Source organism: Sarcophilus harrisii, chromosome 4 (genome assembly GCF_902635505.1).
Source record: "Sarcophilus harrisii chromosome 4, mSarHar1.11, whole genome shotgun sequence".
NCBI lineage: Eukaryota > Metazoa > Chordata > Mammalia > Dasyuromorphia > Dasyuridae > Sarcophilus > Sarcophilus harrisii.
In genome coordinates this window covers 379,472,460-379,498,527 of record NC_045429.1, presented here as the reverse complement: position 1 = coordinate 379,498,527, position 26,068 = coordinate 379,472,460, and the positions used below count along the sequence as shown (strand labels likewise).

At 33.3% G+C, this 26,068-nt stretch overlaps 1 protein-coding gene across 3 annotated transcripts in view; it reads left to right on the top strand.

Annotated features, from left to right (window-relative positions):
- The window catches only part of PLD5 (phospholipase D family member 5), a 438,986-nt gene that overhangs the window by 380,027 nt on the left and 32,891 nt on the right, over positions 1–26,068 (top strand). For all 3 annotated transcript variants that reach the window (XM_012547936.3, XM_031966970.1, XM_031966971.1), the window contains 2 exons: positions 21,586–21,783; positions 25,234–25,370. In XM_012547936.3, coding sequence (XP_012403390.2) covers positions 21,586–21,783; positions 25,234–25,370 — 335 coding nt within the window. The remainder of the gene's footprint in view (positions 1–21,585; positions 21,784–25,233; positions 25,371–26,068) is intronic.

The window sequence follows — 26,068 nt, the reverse complement described above, 5'->3', positions numbered from 1 at the left end:
GTTGGAGAAATAGAATGATGGTCAGTTTCACTGGATCAAATACATGGAGAGGGGTAGACAGTGGGAATAATGTAAAGTATAAGACTGGAGAAGTGGTGGGGGGGGGAAGTTATCAAGAGCTTTGTCATTAAACAATAAAAAAAAATTGCTCACCCTTCAGGGTTTTTTTAAAAGAGAAAATTTTAATGATACCATCCAACCTTTTTTCAACTGCTTAGGCATTAACAAATACAGCCTACCTGGAGAAATTTTACTCAGCACTGACTAGTGTTTGCTATTTCCTGTCCATCTGCATCTAAAACCTTGTTACTATGGCATAGCAAAAACAAACAAAACAATTCTAAGGCATTAGGACTTGCTTTATTACCTTGTTTTAGTAATAGGTGATTACAAGATTGTCATGGTTGAAAAAGATTTAATACCTGCTGATTTCCAGATAATAAACACACAGTCTATTACCTGACAACTCAAAGTCGTTCCAGTCTAGTAAAAACTACCAGACCTTAGGGTCTTTGGACAAAGGCATCCAGAAGCAAAGGTTATCTTGATAACCCAGGGAGCCAGAGAAGGAAAATTCTAAAGGAAGTCACAGTTATTTTGCCATTAAATGGATTGTTTTCAAGACTATTCCTTCATGTAATGAATTCTTTCTTTCAGATGTAATATTGAATTATATGTAGCAATAGGGGATATGGAGAGAATAGTGGAAAGGGCTGAAACTCTGAATTGATGCACTGAGGACGGACAACCAAGCACTTAAGGCTAACTACTCATTGGCCAATACTCTATTGGCATATTCTTGGAAAATGGCCCTTCCCACTATTCTGTGCTGGTTCAATCTTTTCGTATATAAAGAGAATTGTGGGAAGGATTAGGGGGTGGAGTAAGACAAGCCAGAGTCACTTTTGGTGGTAGAGGAAGACAAGGAAGGTTCTGCGTTCATCCTGTTCACTTCTATCCCTAAAGACCAAGAATAAAGACTAAGGACTTTTGCTTATCCTGACCCTGGCTGATTCTAAGGTATCCAGGGTGCTAACTCGGTCTTCACAGAATAGATATGTTCAATTACCTTCTCACCAACAAAAAATTTTTATAGAAACAATAAAAAGTTTTTAAAAAAAGATTTAAATGAAAAAACTATTTTTCCTTTTCATTAACAGTGAAGTTGATGATCAGTAAAAGAGCTCCAAGGAAAGTCACAAAATAGAAGAAAACCATAAATGAGGAAACAGGTTAATCCACAAAACTATTTAACTATCTACTGAATTATCTAGAGTTGCAAGCCTCTGTGGGTTCTGGCAGTCTTCTGACTGATTTCTATGAAAATTTGTAACTTCAGTAATTTAGTATTTTGACTTAGAAATCACTGTAAAATTTAATTTCTCATCTTTTTTTTTTTAATCTCACTCTCTTAGAGGGTGTAACTTAAAGGGTGTTTACTTTAGAGAAGTAAAATAAAATATATCACTGAAAACTTTGTTTAATTTTCTGGGGAAATTGGACTTGTCATATCGACTTCCCACAGAAAGAGAGAAAGGAAGAGAAATCAAGAAAGGTGCATCTTGTAGTTTTTTTCTCTCCTAAATCTCCTTTAGGATTAAAAAAGAGAGGGAGAGAGATGCTTGTTGTCAAATGCCTGTGGCACATCAGGGATGAGAATGTTTTAAAAAGACATTAGCTTTAATCTTGTACTTAATTGTATACATCAGTCAGGTAAAGCTCAGTCATTAGTGACAGGTGATTACTACCGTGAAGACTTAAAAAAATGCTTTTTGGTGTAGTCTGTTTTTCAGCAGGGAACTGACAGGTCTTTGTTTTCAGTAAGGTCTTACAGAAGCTATTTATCAAAAAGAAGGTTTTAAAACACATTAGTTTTCCATAAATGAAATCTGTAGATTGAATAGGAGAAAAAATGAAGATTTCCCAAATGACCATTGATACAATGAGTCAGTAAGAATGGTTTTTCCTATAAATATCACTGCACAGTGGCAAACTCTGCTCAGCCTATAATTTCTCTTCTTCATTTGATAGGTATTCTTGAGCAAATTCTCATCCCCTTTCACATCTCAGTGTTTCTTTTTCACACAGAGCATTTCCATTAAGAGAATTTTGATTAATTGTTTATATTAAATAAAATATAGACTTCTCATTTCCTTCCTCCCTGCAGAGAGTTCATTTCTCTCTTAGTAGAGAAAATTCTTTAAGGATGGTGACTTAAAATAATAGCCATGATTACTTTTGCAGATGGAGGAATAGCCAATGGTATTGAATAACTACCATATGACTTATGGGAGACATGTAAAAAGAATTTCAATTTTAATTGGGATTATGTGGAATCTATTAAAAGATGATATAACAACATTTCTATAGCTCTAAAATGATTATGTCATGTCTTTGGGTACTCAAAGAACAAAAGGTAAAGAAGTAATGAAGCAGGGAGGAGGTCCTGATAATCAAGTGGGACTTTCTGGAAGAAGTGTTAAAATTTTGAAGGAAAAAGATATATTAAGAGAAGTGTAGCATAGTGGAAATGACACCAAGTAATAACGAGGAGATAGATCCCATCTAGCTTTCTGACTATGTGACTTTAGAGGACTCATTTAATTTCTCTGAGTCTCAGTGTCCTGTTTAATGATGGGATCGAACTAGATAATCTCTAATATCCTTTGGACAAAGCAGGTGATATAGGGGATATGGTTAAAGTGCCAGGCAAGTCACTTAACCCTATTTGTTCAGTTTCCTCATCTGTAAAATGAGCTGAAGAGAATATCTTTGCCAAGAAAACCACAAATAGGGTTGTCAGACACAAGTGAATAACAACAAAAGATGTTCTATGATATATGAACATGCACATTTATGTGGAATAGAGAAGCGAGAAATTTTAAAATCCAAATCTATTGGTATAGTATATCTATGATTTATAAGTCAAATGGAACTTGGACAAGAAAATAATTTAACCATTTGATGTGCTGTGATGTAGGCAATGTAAACATTTTAAATAAAAATATTAGACATTAGCTTGTAACAAATTTGAAAAATATTTGATATATCCCTGGGAGGATCTGATTGTATCTCACAGTTTTACTTTCAAATTGGCATATTCTTGTCAGTTCCTATCAAGCAAATAAAGGTGCTCTTCAATTACAAAATTAGTTTTCACAGTTACTTCCCCCACATTGGCTTCAGTTCCTAACATCCAGTTCTATTAAAAAGGATTTGGTTTCCAAGAACAGATGGTTTCCCACACTTTACTATACACATATAGCTGCATTAATTTCCCCTTTGTTGATCTCGCAGTGATGTAGAATTGACCCAAACCTATGTATACTGTTTTTGTCCCTTGAGATGAAGTAACATTAATCTTCACATACTTTCAAGTGTTCCTCATATCTATAGACTTCTAAATTACCTCTCTTAAGAAAATTTCAAACATTACCAGTATCAAGAAATTAAAAGAAGCAGTTGTTTGTGAGATCTAGGAAGCTTAGATACTTAAGAGCTTCTGACCATCTGCTGGAATTTCCCCTGTAGTTTTCAAACACTAACTCTTTTTGAATCTCTTGAAAATGAGGAAAATATCCTATAATTTCTTTTTCAAGAAAATAAGTTTAAAATTTTCTATCACCAAACAATCCACATAATTTTTAGATAAGGAAAAATGTGGTTCAGATCCCCCAAATCACAGAATAAAATAGATAAATATTAATTATAGAATTATATCATCAAATATCTTAACTACTTAAATGGATTTGTAATCTCACTGATTTGGATATTCCCTTAAATAATGCTCATAATCTACCCATGCCTTCTCATTCTTTTTAATTCTTGCTAAAGTTTTCACCTAAGTTTATACCATAGAAATATCCATCCACTCTCCTAAAGGTCTTCCTTGATTTTGCCTGTTGAATCAAGAACAGGAATAAAATATTCGAGCTGTCCACCTGTTATCCTTGATTCTTATCACATGACCAGCACATTTTGTCTTTTGTTTTGAAGAAGACCAATAACATCATGAAATGATATCAACTCCCACATGAATTGGATATAAGTGAGAAGAATTGCACATCAGCCTCATTCTCTCCTCCAATCAAAGTCCAGTGACAAGATGAAAGTTAAGATAAAGGGTGATGGCCCAGGATGCAGTAAACGAGTTTGGCATCTTAGATGTCTGAGGAAGTTCTAAAAGCTCCACAGCACCTGTCTCAGCTGCCTTCATGAAAACAAATTGTTCTCATTCACTCATTCCTCTGGGGGAAAGCTTCACATCCTTAGGGTAGACAGAATGTCAAACTAGCACATACTTTTCATTCAAACACTTCTTTTATGCTGTCCTTTACTCTAGTTTTGCAAACCTCCTTAACATGTTACATCCTGCTATCACTCGCCAGGTGACTCTCTTTCTTCCCTCTCTTTGGTACTTATTTTTAAGTCTTTGGATATTACTATTCCATGACATGGTCATATAGCAATATTTGTACAATAACAGTAAGATGATTCTGCAAAAGCATTAAATAAAATATTTGTGACTGGGCTAAAGAATTAAATTTTAAATTACTTATCACAATCAGTTAGGATTTATAAAGGCAAAAAAGTGGTGTAGTAAATAAAGTATTCCAGGATCCTGGAGTTCAGAGTTCAAATTTTAACTTGGACTCTTACCAGCTTTTTTTTTTTTTTACTTTTAGTAAGCCACTTCATCTCTTTGCTCCTCATTTTTCTCATTTGTGTTATAGAGATTACAATAGCAGTTATCTCCTAGGGTTGTTCTAAAAATAAAATGAGGTATAATTTGTGGGGCACTTAGTAAACCTTGAAGTGCTATATAAATGCTATCATTACCAGGAAGAAAAAGATTTTTTAGTATTATAAACATAATTGATATAATGAAGCCAATGATAAAATAATAAAAATCATTATTAAATCAATAGATGCAAAATCAAAATGTTAATGTTTACATTGTTCCTCCTAATTTTCATCCCATCATTTTTGCCTTCTCTTTCACATTAAAGTTTCAATCTTTTAGTCAGAAGACTGAATTGAATTCTTTTTTTTTCACCTTCTTATTCTTCTTTGGCTCTCATTTTCTTTAACTATAAAATGAAGGATATTGCACTTGATAACTTCTAAGGTGCCTTCTAGTCTTTGAATCCAAAGCCTTATTCAAAGCCATCTGCAATCTGATGTCATCCTACCTTTCTTGCTTTCCCCCTACACTTCTTTCTCCATTATCAAACCATTATCATCCCCTATACCAGGTTCAGACTTTTCCAGTAAAAGGTTTTTTGCTCACTACATTTCCTACATTTAGGGAAATAGGAAAATAATTTAACCACTTGATGTGCTGTGGTCTAAAAACTGGCTATGGATCTGAATTCTCACAAGAGCACTTACTAAACTCCTTTATTATCTTCTTCCCACAGAAGCTCTTTGCAAGGGAAATATTCTTAAATTTAATATGAACATGATCTAATAGTTGTAACATTTCTAGAGAATGTAGGCAATGTAAACATGCTAAATAAAAATATTAGACATTAGTTTGTAATAAATTTGAAAAATATTTGACATATCCCTAGGAGGATCTGATTGTATCTCACAGTTTTACTTTCAAATTGGCATATTCTTGTCAGTTCCTATCAAGCAAATAAAAGTGCTCTTCAATTACAAAATTAGTTTTCACAGTTACTTCCCCCACATTGGCTTCAATTTCTAACATCCAGTTCTATTAAAATTTCTACTCATTTTTCAAAGCCCATTTTAATTGCTACCAAGAAGCCTTCCCTGATCTTACTAGTCTATAGCAAAGCTTCTTAAACTGTGAATCACAATTCCATATAAAGTTGAATAACAATGTGAGGATTGAGAAAATTTTTTCAACAGTAAAAAGTAACAAATTTCACCAAGATTTTATTCTATATGTAAAACTAAAACAAGTATATCCATATGATTAGTATGCAAATTTGCTTTCATCTTTAATAGTAAAATTATATGTATAACAAAGAATTGTTTTAAAATAAATTTATGATTTATTGTCAGTAAATGTTTGATTGACATACCTATATACTCAGAATCACATAAAAATTTATTGGGCAAAAAGGAGTCACAGGGGGGAGAAGTTTTAAGAAGTCCTGGTATAGAAATCTTGTTCCCCACCCAGCCACACACCAGACCTCAAACAGTATCTTGTACAAAATTTGGTACTATTCTTAGGAATTTATCACATTTCATATTTATGTCATTTCCTCTTACTATCCTCTGTAAATTCCACTGTCCTTAAGACTGCATGTTTAATACGAATCAATAGAGTTGTATGAAACACATACACACACACAAAAATGACTTTAATTTGTATATAGGTAAAATAGGCTTCTGCCCTGGTTAGACCATGTATACAGTATTGTGTTCAGGTCTGCACACATTTTAAGAAGGACATTAATGATTTGGAGAATACACAGAGGAAGGAAACCAGGAGAGTAAAGTTTATGAGTTATTAGTTGAAGAAAATCAAAATGTTTACCCTGATTAAAAGAAAACACAGGTGAGTTAGAGGAAAGACATGATAGTTGTCTAAGTATTTGAAGGGTAGTCACAGAGAACCTTTCAACTTTTTGATCCCAGAAGGCAGAAAAAGGAGCATTATCTCGGAGCCATATTCAGGCTTAGCATAAGGACAGACTTTCTAAATAGTATTCATTCTACAATGAAATGAATTACCTTGGATTTGCCTTCATTAGACGTATTCAAACAAAAGTCAGTTGACTTTTGTTAGACATGTTTTAGAGGGAAATTATTGGTTAAGTATGATTTGGGCTAGATTATCCTGAATGTTACTTCTGAGATTCTGTGATTTTATATTTATTGTATATATATATATATATATTTTAATTTTGTATTTCCCTAATGCCTAGTATAGTGCTTTGCATAGAATATATCCTTAATAAATGAATACTCAATTGAATTATTTTTTAATCTTCTTCTTCTTTGGCCCTCATTTTCTTTAACTACAAAATGAGAGATATTGCATTAGACAACTTCTAAGGTCCCTTCCAGTTCTGAATCTGTGATTCTGATACTGCAATCCAGTGATATTGATTCCCTTGATGTTATGGTCCCACTGTCATAATCCTCTTTGAGAACAAAGGACAAATAACAATGATTATGATCTCTGGACACTTCCCCTGATAACCTAGAACTAAAAAGACATTGCAAAGGCATAAATTCTAGGTGTCAAGCTGGTAGGATCCTGTTTTTTCCCCCATTTATTCCCCAATATACCAAACTATGCCCACGCCCTTCTTTAGCACTGTGTTCACTCAACCAGAGACACATAAGAAAGCCAGAGCGGGGAAACACACGGAATCTTTTCCTGTGCTTCATTAGCTGAAACACACAGGATCTTCTCTCTTGGCCAGTTTCCCCAAAAGTTGCACCAACAGAACACATCGATACACGCAAAAATAGAAAATCCATCCATGGTCTTAAGACCATAGCCATGTTGCTTCACCAATAATCTAAATCCTACTTTCCTTTTTCTTCTTTTCTATGTTTTTTTACATCCATGTTGTGTCATCAAAATTGTGAGGAACCACTGTCATATGCTAGTATGTGTTGCATGGTCTTTTTTTATTTAAATAGACTGACTCCAAATAGCTCTACATGGAAGGAAACACCATGTCCTCTTCCAACATATCAGCCACAGCTATTGCCTTCCATTTTTGTGTCTTAGCTGTGTTGCCTCCCCTGTGGTGCTAACATGTGTGAATTTATTGAAAATGTCTTCTTCCTCCCTGGTAATATGATTAAAATTCCTTATCTCAGTTCTTTGGAGTAATTGTGGCAGTATTCACCACCCCACCCCACCCCCAAAAAATCTAGTGTACTGATTGCTCTAACTTTGAGAGAAATATCAGACTTTTTTCTTTTGTTTTTGCTGGCAAAACTATTCTGAGGTCTCTATCATCACCTTTGCCAAAAGAACAATAGGAAAAAAAAACAAGGAGTAACAAATGAGTCTGGTCAGATATGTTCAGAATTGGTCCTTAATTTCTTTTGAAAAAAGTTCTTCATGACAGTCTAGAGTGCATTTCTCAGTCTGTTCTACCCACACTGTCCAAAAACATCCAGTTCTAACCTAAAAATAATGCACATAACTTAAAAGCATCAGCCAGATCTAATGAGCTAAGCTTTGTCTATATTTATATTTGCAGAGGTTTTGTTTACAGAAATGATTTTTGGACCAGAGTCTGTCCTTTTGAGTTGATATATTTTTGTTTAAAATGAGCCTTAAGCAAATTTCATTTAGAAGCTAATTCTGGCTTTCTATTCTCTTCTCTCCCACCAATTTCAAAAAAGATAAAATGAAAATTAATGTTGATGCTAGATATATTCAGATGATTTTCTAATGGCTTTTATTATAACTAAACATTAGATCATAGCTTTGCTTTCTCTTCCCAGATAACAATCAATTCCTTAACTAGATCTACAGGACTCGGATAAAGAGACAGTGGAATATAATGAACTGGCCTCCAGCAAAATCTTTGCTATATCACATCAGTTAATTCCCTCTTCCCAGTGTTTTACTTTCCTTAGCTACAAAATGTCAGTAGTAAAGTTGGTCTGATTGGATGAGTAGTATGTAGTTATAATCACAAAATAGCACCTTTCAGCTATTAAATTGCTATTCTGCCAGAAAGAGGAAGTGAATGATGGATGATAACAGTGGAAGGTTATTTTGGTACTGAAAAATCTCACCAAACACATCCAGTTTAATCAGGAGAAAGGAAAAAAAAAATCTCATTTAATTTAAACCAGTGTTTTCCCATTGAGTTATACTCATTCTCAGTTAGTAATATCAACCTTAGTACATTTAAGTGGGTGCTAAATTAATGTTTGAGAGGCACCTGAGGATAGCAAATATATTACCAATCTGTCAGGAAGAATTGAGTTCAAGACTTGGTCAGGTAACTTTGGGTAAATCATCTGATTTTTCAGTGTCCTAACCAATTCTCTTTAAGATTATGTCAGAAAAGATGTCAATTTACATCGGTCTAGGTGCTCTCTATATCAATTATATCACAAGTCTACCCAAAAATGCATACAGGTACAAACTATTCAGCTACATCAGTCATTATGTCCAGAATTCAATAGGTATTTCCATTTCCAACCCAAAGACAATAATATTTCTCACTGGTAATATGTCCTAATAATACCCTCACACTTCCTTGCCATTATTTGATTTAATTTATTATTTACACTTTTAGGATAAAAAAGTAAAAGATGACAAGGATAGGAAAGCAGAAAACTGGCTATGAACTCAACCCTTCCTTACTCTAAGCCTTATCCCCTTCAGCAGATTGCGCATACTATCATTCTTATTCTCATCTTCATGTTTTCTCTCCTTCTCTGTTATCTGTAAACATTCCCATATCTTCCTTGTCCTTTAAAAAAAATCCACTTTATCCTGAAGTTACTATCAATCATCTCTCTATCTCCTCCCTTTCAGGGTTAAACAACTTGAAAAAGTCCTTTACATTCAAGGCTTCTACTTCCTCTAAATAGTACAAGTATTATTATATTTTATAGTTTCTGCAAAAGGATTTACCCAGGATCATATAGTTAGTTGCATACCAAGACAAGACTCGAATTCAGAATTTCTTGTTCCAGATCCAGTGTTCTTTTAAAGAAATCACCTGCTTTTCAAATAACACCATTTAGTTTTTTAAATAGTCTGTTTGACCCTGGACAAGTCACTTAATCCCCAATAGCTGGGGGGTCAAGAGAGAGCCAGAGAGATTGAATAGACTTAAATTTCTGATGCTGCTATCACACCAAGCAATGATTTGTTACTAAATTCTGTTAATGCAAGAACACATAATCTTATTTTTTTTAATGAATTCTTATATAAATAAATCAAGAGTTGTGCTCTTATAAAAGATCTTTAAAAAGCATGAAACTAATTTAGGCCATGTCTTCCAGGTAAATTAAGAACATTCTCTTTTCAATTGCTCAAAACAACTTTTAAATAAAATATTGGAAGGTCATTTACTTCTTATGGTTATGATTCCTGACCTTATGCTTATAAATATGATATAATAAAAATAGCAAAATTACATTCTTCTTTTACTTTCCATGTAGATATTTGGGCATGTACAATCTCTGTTACCTCTTTGTTCAGTGAAGCTTTTAATTTAAAAGTAAAATAGCTCCTTGGAATGAAGGAATGAAATCAGCAGAACTAGTCAAAATTAAATGGAAATATTTTTATATCAACAAAGGAAAGGAAAGCAACTAAAAGCTGAGGAGGGAAAATTATCCTCTCCTCCAGATTGAATCCCTCCTTTTAACAAGGGAATCAGTTTAGCAGAAACAGCCATTGCATCTGTCAATATCTACAACATTCTTTCCTTAGAGTCCTTTGTCTCTTTATCATATCTTTCATTATCTGCTCTCCAAGACTGTCACTGGTTTTTTTTTTTTTAATATTAAGGGATTAGTTTCTTCTTCATATTCTCTTCATTTTCACTGGTGAAATAATTGTGGCAAATATTATTTCTTTCTATTTATTGTGCTTTGAATTAGAGTTCAGAAAAATTTTGTAGGTTTTTCTGAATTTGACATATTTATTACTGCTGATTACAAATTTTATTATAGTCATATGTCACAGGTTTTTTTTCCAATTGTTCTTCAACTTATAAGCATACTTTTTTGGTTCTTGTTCTTTACTACCACAAAAGATGCTGTGAATATTTTAATAAGTACTAATTCTGTCTTTGATATTTAAATACTTCTTACTGAAGTCATATTTCCTCTAAAATATGGTCATATGATACATTCCAGAGAAATCTAGATCCCCTCTAAAATCAACAAAATCATAACAAAGAATAGGTCAGTTAAAGTCAAAATAGATGAATAATAAGAAGAGAAATTGAGAAAAAATAAAACAAAAGGTCTAAGCAAGAAAGAACTGAGAAAGGTCTACTAAAAGAATATGAAGGAAGAAATGAGGAGTCAAATTAGAGCCCCCAAAAGAAAATTTTGGTAAGAAAATATTTAGAACAGAAATTGAGCAAATTTACCATAGTAGACACCACAAATAATGGAATGGAAGAAACAGGACTCAATAATTCAGTCATATCACAAGTCTCATTAGAATCCAATCAAAAGGATGAAAAAAAAAGTAAGAATGCGTGAAATATTTATTGTAAGAAATAACTTTCCTGGAAAACAAAAATAACCAATTATAATTTAAGAATCAATGAACTCCTTGAAAAGTATTTTTGAAGTCAATCTGTTTATAAGAATCATTTTTAAAATGTTCGCAACTATTAGACATTTTAATTTAGACATTTTTCCAGATGACAGATGGAAATGGAATTCATATCTTGAAAGATATTTCTAATTTCACTCACACAAAAATGATTGCCAAACTCCAGATCTCCAAGTCTATAAGTCAGTAGAAAAGAAAGAAATACAGAAATAATCAGGAAGAAATAAATAAGTTACCAAGGTCCCATATAAAATTCAAGCAATTTTATGTAAAAAAAAAAAAAAATACCCCAAAGGAGAGGAAAGCATAGAATATAATACATAGAAAGCAAAACAAAAAATCCTGAGTACAACAAAAAATTGTCTTGCAAAGCTGAGTTTAGTCCTAAAAGAATAAAATGAACCTTTAATAGCACTGATGAATTCCAAGAATTCTTAGTGAAAGACACCAAGCTAAGTAAAATTTTAGAAACAAACATAAGAGCCAAGTGATATTTAAGCAGGCTTAAACAACTTCAAATGGCTAAATCGTGTTCAAATGGTTATTCTGAAAGGGAAAGAAGAAGTTGTAGTGTTTCAGAAGCCTACTATCTCTAATAACAGTTTCTGAGGGAATTCAGATCCAGGCTGTTAAGGTGTGGGGAGGAGGGAAACAGCAACATTCTATAAAAGGAATTGCAAACAAGTAGAAACTTAACATTTGACAGAGAAATCTACACAAGGATGTAGGTTAGGGGAAGTGAGCAAGAATCATCTGAACTTCATCCTTATCTAATGGAGTAAGAGGAAATTTGAAAAAAAAAAACATAAGGTAGTAAAAAATACAAGACTGAAACAGGGAAAGAAAGGAGGAAGCTTTAAAAGAGAGGATACAGTTAGCAAGGAAATAATCATAAGCAACAAATTTAGATTAGTGATATTAAGATTCTGGGAAACATACACAGATAGAAATATAAAGGGAAAGGAAGAAAGAGAAAAAGGAAAGGAAGAAAGGGAAAGGAAGGGGGAAAGGAAGAAGGAAAGGAAAGGAAAAAAAGAGAAAGAAAGAGAGAGAGAGAGATTCCTTTTAGAAAGAGAGAAAAGCAAAGAGGAAATATAATAGTGTCCTATGATGGTGGCAATAGTCAACTTAAAAAAAAACAAACTATGACTGTGAATGAGATTAGCTTGACCTTAAAAGGTAACAGAAAGATGACATAATAGATCAGAAAGCAAAACCTGACAACTTATTGTTTATAAGAAACATTTTTAAAAAACAGAAATTTTCCTATAGAATTAATGTATTTGGAATAAAATCTATTATCCCTTATATAAATGTGGGAACTCAAGATTTATCTCAAGTCTTCCTGACTCAAGACCCCACACTATATCCACTGTGCCACCTAATTTGTCTCCTCTTATTAGTCTTTGCCCTGTTCTTCTGCCACTGCCTCCAGCCCTCTTTGATCTCTGCCATCTTTTATACCCTAATTCACTTCTTTCAGTATCTTAGAATAATGAGAATAAAGATGTTAAGAATAGAAAATAGCTTTATACAAATCATTATGTAAGTTAATTTATAGTAAGTTATTAAGCATTTATTTAGCACTTACTAAGTACCAGGTATCATAAAAAGCATCAGAGATTCAGAAAAAGAAAAAATGTATTCCCTGCCTTTAAGAAGCTCACATTCTTTTTCTGTATATAACTTTTTTATTTTCAAAACACATACATAGATAGTTTTCAAGATTCATCCTTGTAAAACCTTGTGTTCCAATTTTTTTCTCCCTCCCTTTCCTCCATTTCTTTCCCTAGATGGCAAGTAATTCAATATATGTGCAACATATACAGTTATTCTTTACATATTTCCACCATTATCATGCTGCACAAGAAAAATATCAAAAAAGAAAAATGACAAAATGCAAACAAACAACAAAAAAGTTAAAATACAATGTTGTGATCCATACTCAGTCCTCACAGTCCTCTTTATGGGTGCAAATGTTCTTTTCTTCATAAGACCATTAGAACTAGCCTGAATCACTTCACTGTTGAAAAAAGCCATATAAATCAGATCATTGATCATCATATAATCTTTTTGCTGTGTACAATGTTCTTTTGGTTCTGCTCATTTCACATAGCATCAGTTCATTTAAGTCTCTCCAGGTCTCTCTGAAATCATCCTGCTGATCATTTCTTATAGAACAATAATATTCAATAACATATACCATAATTTATTCAACCAAACAAGCTCACATTCTAATGAGAGAGACGACAGGCAATTGTGATGTTCATAGAATACTTAGAACTATATCCTAACAACAATATATCCTATATCCTAACTATATCCTATATATCCTATCCTATAGCTATATCCTATATCCTAACAACAATAGAATGTTGATGTTAAAAATATAGACTTTTGTCTTGGGATTGGGCATCTGCAGTATCTTTCCAAGATAGATATATACAGATATATGCATGTGTGTATATAGACACAGACTTACATTACCTCTAATATGCCTTAGAAATCCCCCAAATGCCTTTAATCTCTTTTGTTCTTGAAACAACACATAACAACCTAGATGTATCAAATCATACATTGTTTTCTTCATTTATATCAACTGTGTCTGACTCTTTGTGACTTTGGGGTTTTCTTTGCAAAGATACTGGGGCTATTTGCCATTTTCTTCTCCAGTTCATTTTATAGATGAGGAAACAGGTTAGTTAAATAATTTGCCAGGGTCACACAGCTAGTGTCTGAGGTCTGGTTTGAACTCAGGAAGATAAGTGTTCCTGACTTCAGGTCCAGTGCTTTATCTATTGTGCCATCTGGTTATCTACAGGGAACTAGTTATTTCTTTCACAAATCTGCAGGCTATAACCCAATACTGATCCAAAGTGAAATGTGTATATTTACATTTGGTCCATTTTTTTAACATTTAATGATTTCCAAAGCTAATAGAAGAGGAGATGAGAGAATTTGTGTACAGAATTATTCTGCTTTAGAAATGATCATCTCTTGCCTTTTTTTTTCTTCAACTGCTGCTAAGTAATGACACAAATAGGAAATACTGTATATAAATATTTTATTTGTGTGGATAATCCCCCTGAGAATTCCATACTTTGCATTGCAATGAGTAAAGCAATGAGAGAAGAGAAGGGGGAAGAAAATTCTTTCTGTAAATTTTCCTGTATTTCCAGCTTTTTCTAGGTGGCTTCAGGATTTCTCTGCTACCTCTGATAACTAAATTAGCTTTATAAAGAATACCAAAGAACTTTTCAACCCTTCCTCCTCTCCCTCTCTCTCACTGTGCATGTGTGTGTGTATTTCTGTCTCTCTCTCTCACACACACATACACACACACACACACAGAGAGAGAGAGAGAGAGAGAGAGAGAGAGAGAGAGAAAGAAATTCTAGGGGAAAAATTTTTCCCTTTGTTGTTGTTTTATCTTTGCTATTATCTTTTCTTTTGGATGGGAAAGGAAAGGAGGAAGGAATATTATCCATTTCCCAGTCAGCATCCTTGTGTGACTATTAGGGTAGCAGCCCCATTTAACAAACACCAACAATGAAATAGGTGCAAGCCAAGAAGCTAATGAAACACCAGTCTGAGTCAGAAGACAATTGAGATTACAAACTAGACAGGGCTTGAGATGCAAAGAAAACAAAACTGTAATAAATGTGTCTCATCTTATTTACCCTCAACCATTAAGGAGAGGGAGGGGACCCTCAACCATTAAGGAAAGGGAGGGGAACGTGAGAAGGGAGTCAATATGGATGAAAACATAGGAGTTTGAGATAGGAGGCTATGAGCTACTAGAGAGATTCCAGAATGATTTTTAACCTTCTCAGAAGTAAAACAAAGTTTCAATTTATAAAAATAAACCTGTTCAACTTTTCTCCATTTCAGACTCTAAATGTCTTCAATTCTTCTTATACAAATCCTTCAATATCCTGAGTTCTTTGTATTGCTAATTAAATTTCATTTTCTTGGAATTTTTTGTTGTTGTCCAATCATTGCAGTCATGTGTGACTTTTCATGACCCCATTTGGAATTTTCTTGACAAAAAATACTAGAATCATTTGTCATTTCCTTCTCCAGCTCATTTTACAGATGAGAAAACTGAGGCAAATGGAATTAGCTGACTCGCCCAGGTCACAGAATTACTAAATGTCTCAGACTAGATTCAAACTCAAGGAGATGAGTCTTACTGACTTCTGGCCAAACACTTTAGTGTCAGTAAGACTGACCACCTACCTATCTGGTCCTTTTCTTGGAATATATCTAGGAATATGCGGTGTGAATATTATTGGTCAGGAGGGAATGCTGCATGCATTGCAGCATTGCATGCAATGCATGCAAATGACTATGTATACTCCTTAAAAATTTTAAGACACCTTTGAAAAGTATAGTGCTGCTGAAAACCCTGTCACCAATCCTCACTATATCAGCATCCTGGTACATCGCAAACATGATTCTTATTTGACTAATGTGAAATATGAACTAAGAGGAATTAAATGGTGCAAGTCACACACTATAGGAATGAAGAGGAAAAAAAAAAAAATATATATATATATATATAAACCTGATTTGCTTTGGGGCAGCTAAGAATCAATCCTTTTGTTTTCCATCCCAAAAATCTAAAAACTCACCTTGCAGGCTGAAAGAAAATCAAGTTAAGCGTCATAGTAACTGTATTTCTTGTCATGCCACAGTACATAAATTAGCTGGAAATTAAGTCGCTTGCATTTACAATTTTTTTCTTTGCCAAGGATATTAAAGAAATACATGTTTGCATTGCTATATAATCGTGAAAAAAATGAACTAGAAATCAATGTGTTAATGATGAATTGAGCTTTGATTATACTAGCTCAGATTAGTTATTCTGAAACATAGTAGGAATGCAACTAAGTTTACCATTCTTTCCATTCTAGTACAACAGTAGATACATTCATTAATCAATAGCAATAACTAAACCCAGACTTTATCTTCTTACAGAGAAATCTTTGTGAAATCTGTAGCAATAGTTGATTCTTCTCATGTTAATGATTTTTTTACACATTCTTTCCTCTTCCATTAACAACCTTCTCTCAAAAGAATATTTGAAAAGAAAAACAAAAAAAAAATATTTTCCTCACATAACTTTTTTTCCTATCAATTGTTTGCCCTGTCTTAAAACAAAAATCATTATGGTCAAAGTGTTACCACACTTAGGGAGTCAAGGCAGGGAAACTGTTAGGGCAGGAAGATGGCATTTGCTGGTAATGGCTCTAAGGACATTAACTTACTTCCTAATCTAAAATAATCTAGCATATATAACAATGATAAAGTGTTATCAGAGTTTTTCAACTACTTCACTATTTCTCTCCTTCTACTGACTCCCAGCCAGAAACAATGTTTCTAGCAAAATACTTCAATGTTAGATGTATCCTTCTCTTTTATGGGTGTGTTTCCTCTTCAGTTGCTTTTTCCCAACTGGCTTCCCACTAAGTGTACACGGATTAGCAAAAGTCAATGGTAAACAGTTTAAAAAGACAAAGTAAATACCTGATATAAAGAAAATTATACCAACTTTTGCCATGCCCAGAGGAAAAAGTCTTAAGGATCCAGATCCATCATGGATGCCCAACTTGCCCCACACTTGGTGGGGGCCTTGTTCCCAGAGTTCTTTCCTTTTTCTCTATGGTTATTAACTTTGCTTTTATCTTCCTAGCTCTACTTGGCTTCTTATAGCTTTCCTTTCCCCAAAATTATATTTCTTATATTTGTCCTATAAGGAACTGTGTTTCTTTTTTCTGTCTTCAAGGCCAACAGAATTAACTTTTAAAGTTCATCTGGAGGAATGACCTATCACTCTTTACCTGAGGACATTGCCTTCTTTTCTAATTCATTCAAGGGACTCATTCAGAACCTAGAGAAAATATTTGACATGACTGTATATTTTGTTAGTAACTGATCTATTTATCCAGTCCTTTTTCTGAAATTAGATTTATAAAAATCTAACTTCCTTTCATAGACTCAAGGTTAGCTCATGTTATCTGACAGTCAGAGTAGATAACATATCAAAAAAATTTATTAAAATAACTGTAATTAATTATTTCTAATGTATATAGTGGTAATTACAAGACAAGTGCTGATGAGATTCCTCATCTGTAATTGCAAATTCGGTTGGATTGATAGAAGAGAGAAATGAGTATGAAATATTCTCTTTGTAGCAGTGCTCTGCTGTGTGGCTTAAAATGGCATTCCATATATGTATTTTTAAAAGGAAGTCTGGTTCATTGAATTGTGACAAGATACCTTCTGTGCTTTAACAGAAAGAGTTAAAGAAACTGAATGGATTGGAATTGACCAACTAATATCAACTTGATCTTCACTGAACTCCCCCTCTTTCTCTTCCCTTCCTTTTTATTTCTACTTCACTCTTACTTTCTAAATAATTGAATTTTGTCTGTTTTTTTAATAGAACTATCTAGTGTGATGTAGTGAAAGAAACATTTGAATTCAAACTAATCACATTTTTTCTGTCCCATTTTATCATTTTTTTTTTTGGCAGAGATACTGAAGTGGTTTGCTGTTTCCTTCTCTTGTTCATTTTACAGATGAAAGAACTAAGACAAAGTGGTTTTAGTGACTTTTCCAAAATTGCACACCTCTTATCTAAGGCCACATTTGAATTCAGGTCCTCCTAACTCCAGGGCTGGTGTTCTATTCACTGTGCCACTTAGTTACTTATTTTAAATCCCAATATAAGGCAGAAATGAACATTTTCCTTTATTTTCAATATTCAGATGCCTAAATTATCTGAATTCTCTGAATTTGAATTTTTTCTGATTTTTCCCTTCATCACCATAGGTATATATATACACACATATACATAGGTTTATTTATAAAAATGAAATTCAATCTTTTGTAAAACTTTAAATAATCAGTTTCTTCCATTTCTGTTCCCCTGGTCTGCTCTTGTAGCAATATAGGCAAAGAATTTCTGCACAATCTCTTTAATCTTTCCCCTCTTTATGCCCACTTCATTAATTAACCTTCACTATAGAAATAGGCTCCTACTAGATTTTTCTTCCTCCATTCTCTCCTCCCCAAATCTTATGCCATTCCCAAACTAATTTTTCTTATTCACCATAGATATGTCTATGTCATTACTCTGTGCAAAAATCTTCAGATTCCCTATTCCCTACCTAGTAAAATTTTGAAAACTTTGTCTCCTACTTAAGATCCTACACAATTTTGCACCACCCCAGTTTTCTAGCTTTTATCAAACTACTGCCCACAAAATACCTTATGCTTCAGGCAAATTGAATATTTCTTTATCCTCCAAACAAGATATCTTGATAAACAAGATAAAATAACATTCACCAGAAGCTAGTGTTCTGGTCCTACTCTTCCCTAGCAATGGTAATTCAAAGATAGTAAAATTATAAAGATGACTCTTCAGGTTCCCATCCTTCTTTCTCTCCCTCTCCCACTATGAAAATAAATGATTCTGCTTTTTCCTCATTAGTGAAGATCTTCAAGTTCAGTTGTAAACATTTCATTTTCCAGGACTCATTAGGACAGATTCCTTTTTGAGTATGAATATCTGGAAATATAGAAAATGTCACTTAGTTGACATTTGGTAAATAAATGTATTGGTAAGTTAGCTAAGGAACGCCATAACACTTCAAATAGCTACAGTGATGGGAGTTGCATTGAATTTAGTTGTTTTTTTTTTAAAGGCACTGAGATAATAACTGACATTTAGATAAGATGAAATTAAGGTAATGAGATGAAACTAAAGAAGTGAAATTCTTCAGGCACTTTTAAGAAAAAAGAAACTAACATTTTGGATGAAATACTAGGATGTGGCAAAAATCTCTTATCAATAAAGAGGAAAGGAACATTTTGTAGCATGACATTTAAAATTCAATTGTACTCTGCACTAGAAACATCCCTTAGGACACCAACCCTGAACTGTGGCAGCGAAAGGCTGCCCTGCACCCTGGGATCTTAGACTCCTACTCATCTCTTTTCACCTCATAAAAAAAGATTAAGAAGTTATCTATATCACACTTGAAAACTTGTTTCTTGTTTTATAGTCAGAGTAGATAACATCAAAAAAATTTATACAAAAATAACTATAATTAATTACTTTTAATGTATATGGTGAAAATTACAAGACAAATGCTGTGCTAAGTACTTTACAAACATACCTTTTTTGACACAGTCCTCATTTTGGCTTCAAACTATACAAAGAGAATCACATTTTGAAAGGAAACTTCAAGGAGAGACTGAGTATTTTATTAAGGAGGCAATCTGACAAACTATCTAAGATCCTAATACAGTTTAATGTAAAAGAAAAGTTTATATCCCCCAAATCTCCAATATATATATATATATAATATGTATATTATATATATATATATATATATATATATATATATATATATATATATATATATTCCTTTTGTGTCTTTGACATTGCTATTGCCATTGATAGAGGCATTCATCACCTTAAACCTGGATTATTGGTATGACCTACTGGTTGGTCTCCCTATACCAAGTCTTTCTCCACTTTAGTTCATCTTCTTTTAGATGCCAAATTAACCCTCCTAAAGTGTATGTCACTCCCCACTTACTCAAAAAATCCCTAGTGTCTCCCTTTTAACCTCCAGGATCAAAAATAAAATTCTTCTTGCCATTCAAAGTCTATCACAATCTGGTCCCTTTCTACCTTTTTCAGTCTTCTTATACCTTACTTACCACGTGTATTTTTTGATAAAGTGGCACAAGCCTTCTTGGTATTTATCCTCAGAGAAGACACTCACTTCATTTCTAGACTCAGACATTTTCATCAGCTGCCTCCTGTGTGGTTCCGACAGCATTTAATCTTGTTCACTCCCATGCTTGAAATACTCTGCCTCTTGGCTTTTCTGGCTTCAAGTCCCAGCTAAAATTCTATTTTCTACAAGAAGCTTTTCCTGATCCCTCTTAATTCTAGTGTCTTCCCCCTATTTCTCCAATCTATCCTGTCTATAATTTGCTTGTATCTAATTCTTAGCATGTTATCTCCTCCATTACAATGTGAGTTCCTTGACAGAGGAACTATCTTTTTATCTTTCTTTAGATTCTCAATGCTTAACACATTGCCTGGAATATAGTAGGCACTTCAATGCTTAATGGCTTTCTAAGGAAGTATAAAAGGAAATTTTCTGAGGCGTTGGAACCATAAAATAGGTTAAGTGCTGTCTTAGAAATAAAGCTTGAATTAACTACATTCACTTCCTCACTTCTTGGTATCACTTCCTGATCCCTTCAGCAATCACTTTCTTTACCCATCCATTGGCCAGGGACAAACTGAGACAAAAGGGATTAGATCAATGACTCAGAGTTCACACTGGTAGAAATCCAGAACTTTCAGCTAATTTCATTTATCTTTTAACCAAGTAACTGAGTATGATAGATAATCTCCACTCCTTTGATGAGTATCACCATAGCTTCACAGCCACATGTTTTCTTCCATAGAGTCCCTCAAAGATGAGAAGTGTTTCACTTTTATTTTAGTGCCTAACATAGTTTTATTTTATCCCCAGGACCTATCATAATTCCTGCTACATAATAGGTATTTAATAAACATTTTAAATTGACTGATCACATAGCATCTACATTCATCTTCCCTGGACATTAGAGCAAACTGAATTTGTAATTGATTAGTATTACTATTTTTCTCTATAAGGGAGTATCAAAGTTGATACATCAGAATGTAAGTCAACAGACAGTTGTCCATGTTCATCTTAAACATAGCTTCATTCAAATAATTATTGAATTTCTCTGCCACAGCCTATGTCAAAGTAAAGAATTCCAGTTGTATACAAAAGAGAATCCAGTAGTAAGTCCTCTATTGACAAATATAAGAGGTTTTGACTACTGTAGCCTTTTAGGGTGGCCAAACCTGCAAATCAACATTCATAGGCATAACAAAGGGCTTGTCTGCATTCTTAAACAATTGGTCTAGTCTTTTAAAAATGATACAACAGGAAAAAGAACAAATTATCTGCTTCAAATTGCAAATGATAAAGCTAAATGGAGACTTTAATTTAGCTTATGCTTCTTGTCTATGTAGCCACCTGAATATCCAGATGACTTTTTCAATAATTTCTATTTGTTTATATATTTGTATTATTGTACATTTGTACATTTTTTATATCATATATTTGTTAATCTTTTCTATTTTTATATTCCTGAGTGACAGTAGATATAAGAAAACAATGAAATTCAAGCTGATTTCTTATTCAAATAGACTATGAAAGATGGTGACATTATTAATGACTTCTATTTTAATTTCACAGATGAAAGAACTTGGTGTTATCTTTTACAACTGCAGCTGTCTGGTCCTAGATTTACAAAGGATATTTGCCTTGTATAGTTCATTAAGATACAAAAGCAGAGTGCCTCAAACTTGGTCAAAGAGGTTATATGGAGTATATGACAATCAAAAAAAATTGCAACTTCAATTGAATGAAACAAAGTCTCAAGCATTTGTGTCGGTGAGTTGATATCCTTATCAAAAGATCTGTGCTGAGTTCCCAATTTATGTATTGTGCTATTAATGAAAATGTACTGTTAACTTAGATCTAGACCTACCCTTTGAGTCTTTTTGCTTTTTCATGATTTACTGATCATATGGTTTAACACTTATTTAATATTATTTCAAATGGGCTATTTAAATACATGCTACAGAATATGCCTTTCTTTAGCCATTAGATTTATTCAAATTAATAATTGACCATTGCTCTGGCCATATCTTAGTGGAGTTCACACTATACTTTTGATATTATTCAGTTGTTTTTCAGTAATGTCTGACTCTTTGTGACTCTATTTGGAGTTTTCTTGGCAAAGATACTGGACTGGTTTATTGTTTCCTTCTCCAGCTCATTATACAGATTAGCAAACTGAGGCAAACATGGCTAAGTGAACTGCTCAGGATTACATAACTATTAAATGTCTGAGACCAGATTTAAACTTAGATGAGTGTTGCTAATTTTCTGTGACTCCTGCATCTAATACTACACTAGCTCAGTCTTCACTGGCCATTGAAACCATATGCTATGTCCTAGAGCATTATGTGATCAAGATAAATGATAAAGATACTTTTCATCATAAATAATAATTTCTGATTGTACTGATATACATATTCTATGATATATTTTTTCTGTCACAACCTGTAGAACTTCCAACTTGAGAGAGTTCCTTTTGTTGATAAAATTACATGTTGGGGCATGTCCTAGACTTTTATTTTGCAACAATTTTTTTTATCTTTTGCTTGAGAATTTAGACTATAAATTCATATCTCTCAATATATTTAATAGAATCTCCTGAATTTCCAAGGTTGCTTCTGCAAAATCCACACTTTGGGGTGGGACAAATCTCAAGACTGAATTTTGCTGCTGGTAGTGGTGGTGGTTTTTTCTATCAAACTTCTGATGAGACAGTCTCATCTTTTATAAAGATTTTCAATTTTTTTAAACTTCTGCCGGGTTAATTTTTTCATCACAATACATATATTAAGCAAAATCAGTTCATTGCTGACATCTGAGCTAGTATCCTTGGAGTTTTACAGATGTTATGAATGAACAGCCTACTGAAAATACCTGTAAAACCTTATGCATCAATAATTCTTAACTTATTGATAATAAGTATTTTCCATTGTGTCAACAATGCATTAGAAATTCTGTATGATTTAACAGAAAGAATCCTTCATGTTTGAAATGTTTCAAAATGGTTCTGTATGCTCTGCTTTTAGTGAGTTATTGGTCCTAACAAAACTTTACAGAATACAAATGCTCAAAAACTCCACATTTGGCAGTCCCAGAAAAATAACAAAACTTCCTAGTAGTTGCTATTTTCTGCTAAAAATTTCTATAAAACTGTATTGGGCTGCTTTTATTTTTGTGCTTATTATACAGTTTTTCATTTTCCTGAATAGACAACTGACTGAATATAACCTTATCCTTTCTCTTAACTTGGAGGAAAGGATTTTACTTTATTTTTATTACTTTTTTTCTGAAATTAGATGAAAACAAGAGCGACTGAACTTCTTTCTCACTGTATTTGTGTTTATATTTTATATAGTCCTTGAGAATCTGTATTTTGTCTTCCAAGACAAGGACTAAGCTCAAGGTCTGTTTTGATTGAGCTAGATAGGAGGTAGATTTCATTTCTTCTTGTTTATTACCCAAATCAATCACCCATCAATGTCATTTAGACTAAAATGTATTGTGTGAGTACAATATAAATACAGAGTAGAATTTAGTGAGTCTGAAGAGATATACATTAAAAAACTGTTTGGATTACTTTTTTCCAAATTTGACATGGTTGTGATGTGTGGAAAAGAACTCTTCAAAAATCGGAAACAAGTTTGGAAGAAAAGTGAAAGTCTGCTGTTACAAGGAATTTTTTTATATCCCATACATATAGTAGATACAATCCATCGATCTGTACTGGGAAACAGGGTACCTGGATTGATTTAGACATGAGCTTCCACTGAAACAGTTGATTGGGAAAGTTTTTTTACATAAACCAGTATTTGCCACTTTCATTCTTTTTTTTTTTTCTTTTTCTGCTTTGCTATTAAGGGATAATACAAATGAATTTTAAAAAAAACATTTAGAGAACTAAGGAGAATTGCTAAGAATTGGGTGCCTATTCTCTGATTCAATTACAAGTTATATTTCCAATGTTTGAGCAGTGGTACTCACTGTGGCTCTGGAGCCACTTTAGTACTTATCACTAACTAAGAGTCACAACTCTGTTGTATGCTTTGTAGAGACCAATACAGTGAAATATTCCCCTAATGAAATTAAGGGCTTTGAAAAGTTAAAGATTGCATATAGAGGAATACCCCCACCTCCGATGTAGCTTGACTCTAAATATTACTATGCTAGTTATAATCCTTTCTCTTCCCTTAATATCTCCGACACCATTGACACCTAGTTCTCCTCCAACCTCTCTGACAACTCTCTCTTTCACTGGTTTATCACTCCATTGATATAATTTTTCACATTCGAAATTTTTATTTATCTTTAACTCTTCATTCACCTCTTTTAAACATATCTCTGTCTCTCCTATCCACAGTCCAAAAAAGTAAAGATAGAGAGATCAAGGGGAGTTACACATTGACCTGCTAATATGACCAGCAACTATGTTAACAAGAAGAATTTATAAAGCCTCTACTCATTGATTTGTGGGTAATTCCATAGTTTTCCTCTAGCCCCCGAACAACCATCCAAAGTGGGCACTAAAAGTGTATTCCATAAACATGATCTTTGAATAGGAAAATTGCTTAGATATTGTTGAACTAAGGTAAGAAAAAAGAAGCTTGTTTTGTGAGTCCCAGTGTAAGCAATGGAAGAGTTGGAGAGAACGTTTTTCATCAGCTTTTGCTATATGTGTCGAGGTGAACTCAATTCTAGTCTCACTGCTTCTTGGAGATATGGTCCAGGTAATCAGGCTTAGAGATAGTGATCTCTCCAAACTTTCAGGGAAAAAAAGTGCCTTCTAGGTAATCAATACCATAGAGAAAGCCCTGACTGCCTCACTATAATTATAAGGCTCTGGGTGTAGACTAGTAGAGTTATGTTTTAACTATCTTACTAACTTAACTAACTTAATCTAGGCTCCAAACATATATACTTTTGGATCCTTCCAAAAGATAGACTACATAAAAATGTAGTCAAATATATTTTTTTTTTATTTTCCCATTAGTACAAGATCATTTCACATAACTCCTAGTGAGTCTAGTAGTTGACCCTGTTCTTCAAGGGATCAAAGACTCTAACGTTGACTAATGAGAACCTGATCTAGGATGAGGCAAACTAAATAATCCAGCTATTATCAAATCTTGGTTAAGAGTTGGCTCCTAAAAAAGCAAAAAAGGAAAAAAAGCCTTAAGTTACATATTTTTCTGCTTCAATAATTTGATCTTTTTATCTTCACAGAATTCTCCTAAAGTCTTTTGCCCTAAAAATAGGAGCTTTGACATAGATGCCATCTATAGTGTCATTGATGATGCTAAGGAATTTGTGTTCATTGCTGTAATGGATTATCTACCTGTCTCTAATACAAGCACCAAAAGGTAAGTACCAAGATTCTGTATCAGGATCACATTAGATGAGGGCCATACTTGAGGAGAGATATTTGGGAATTAACCTTGGGCACAGGACTACTATAGTGTTTTTATTGAGTTTTGTAAAATATTTGCAGTGACTTATACACAAGGACCTGCCCCCTAAGTAGAACATTCTAGGAACCCAGGGTCTTGCTCTGCAGAAGGTAATCAACATGTTTTCCTCTGACCTATCTGTGAGCTCTTTGTAGTTGAAAGACCCAAATGAGCAAGAGTTAGGGATATCACAGCATGATATGACAGCCACCAAATTTAGAATTATCTGTTGAAATGTTTCTAAAGAATATGCTGCTTCTCAGTGAATCTTGGAAGCTTTGCCTTGAAAGAGGGGATAGTTTTATGTCATTCAGTACAACTTCCATCAAAACCTGGATTTTCATAAAGATATTTTTAACTTAAAGGAGAAAAACTTTTTTAAAATGTTCTATCAACTTTATCCATCCCTCTGTGGGAGACACAGAACACCTATGTGTTACCAATAGAGAAGTTTTTCAATAATTCATCATTGTTTCAGCATGTAAATATATGAACTAAATTTTGGAATACAATTTATGCCAAACTCTTTGAGAAAAAAAAAATCACTGCATAATTAGCTAGATTGGTGTCTGTATCCTAAACCTTCCAATAAAAATTTTAATTTCTTTTTG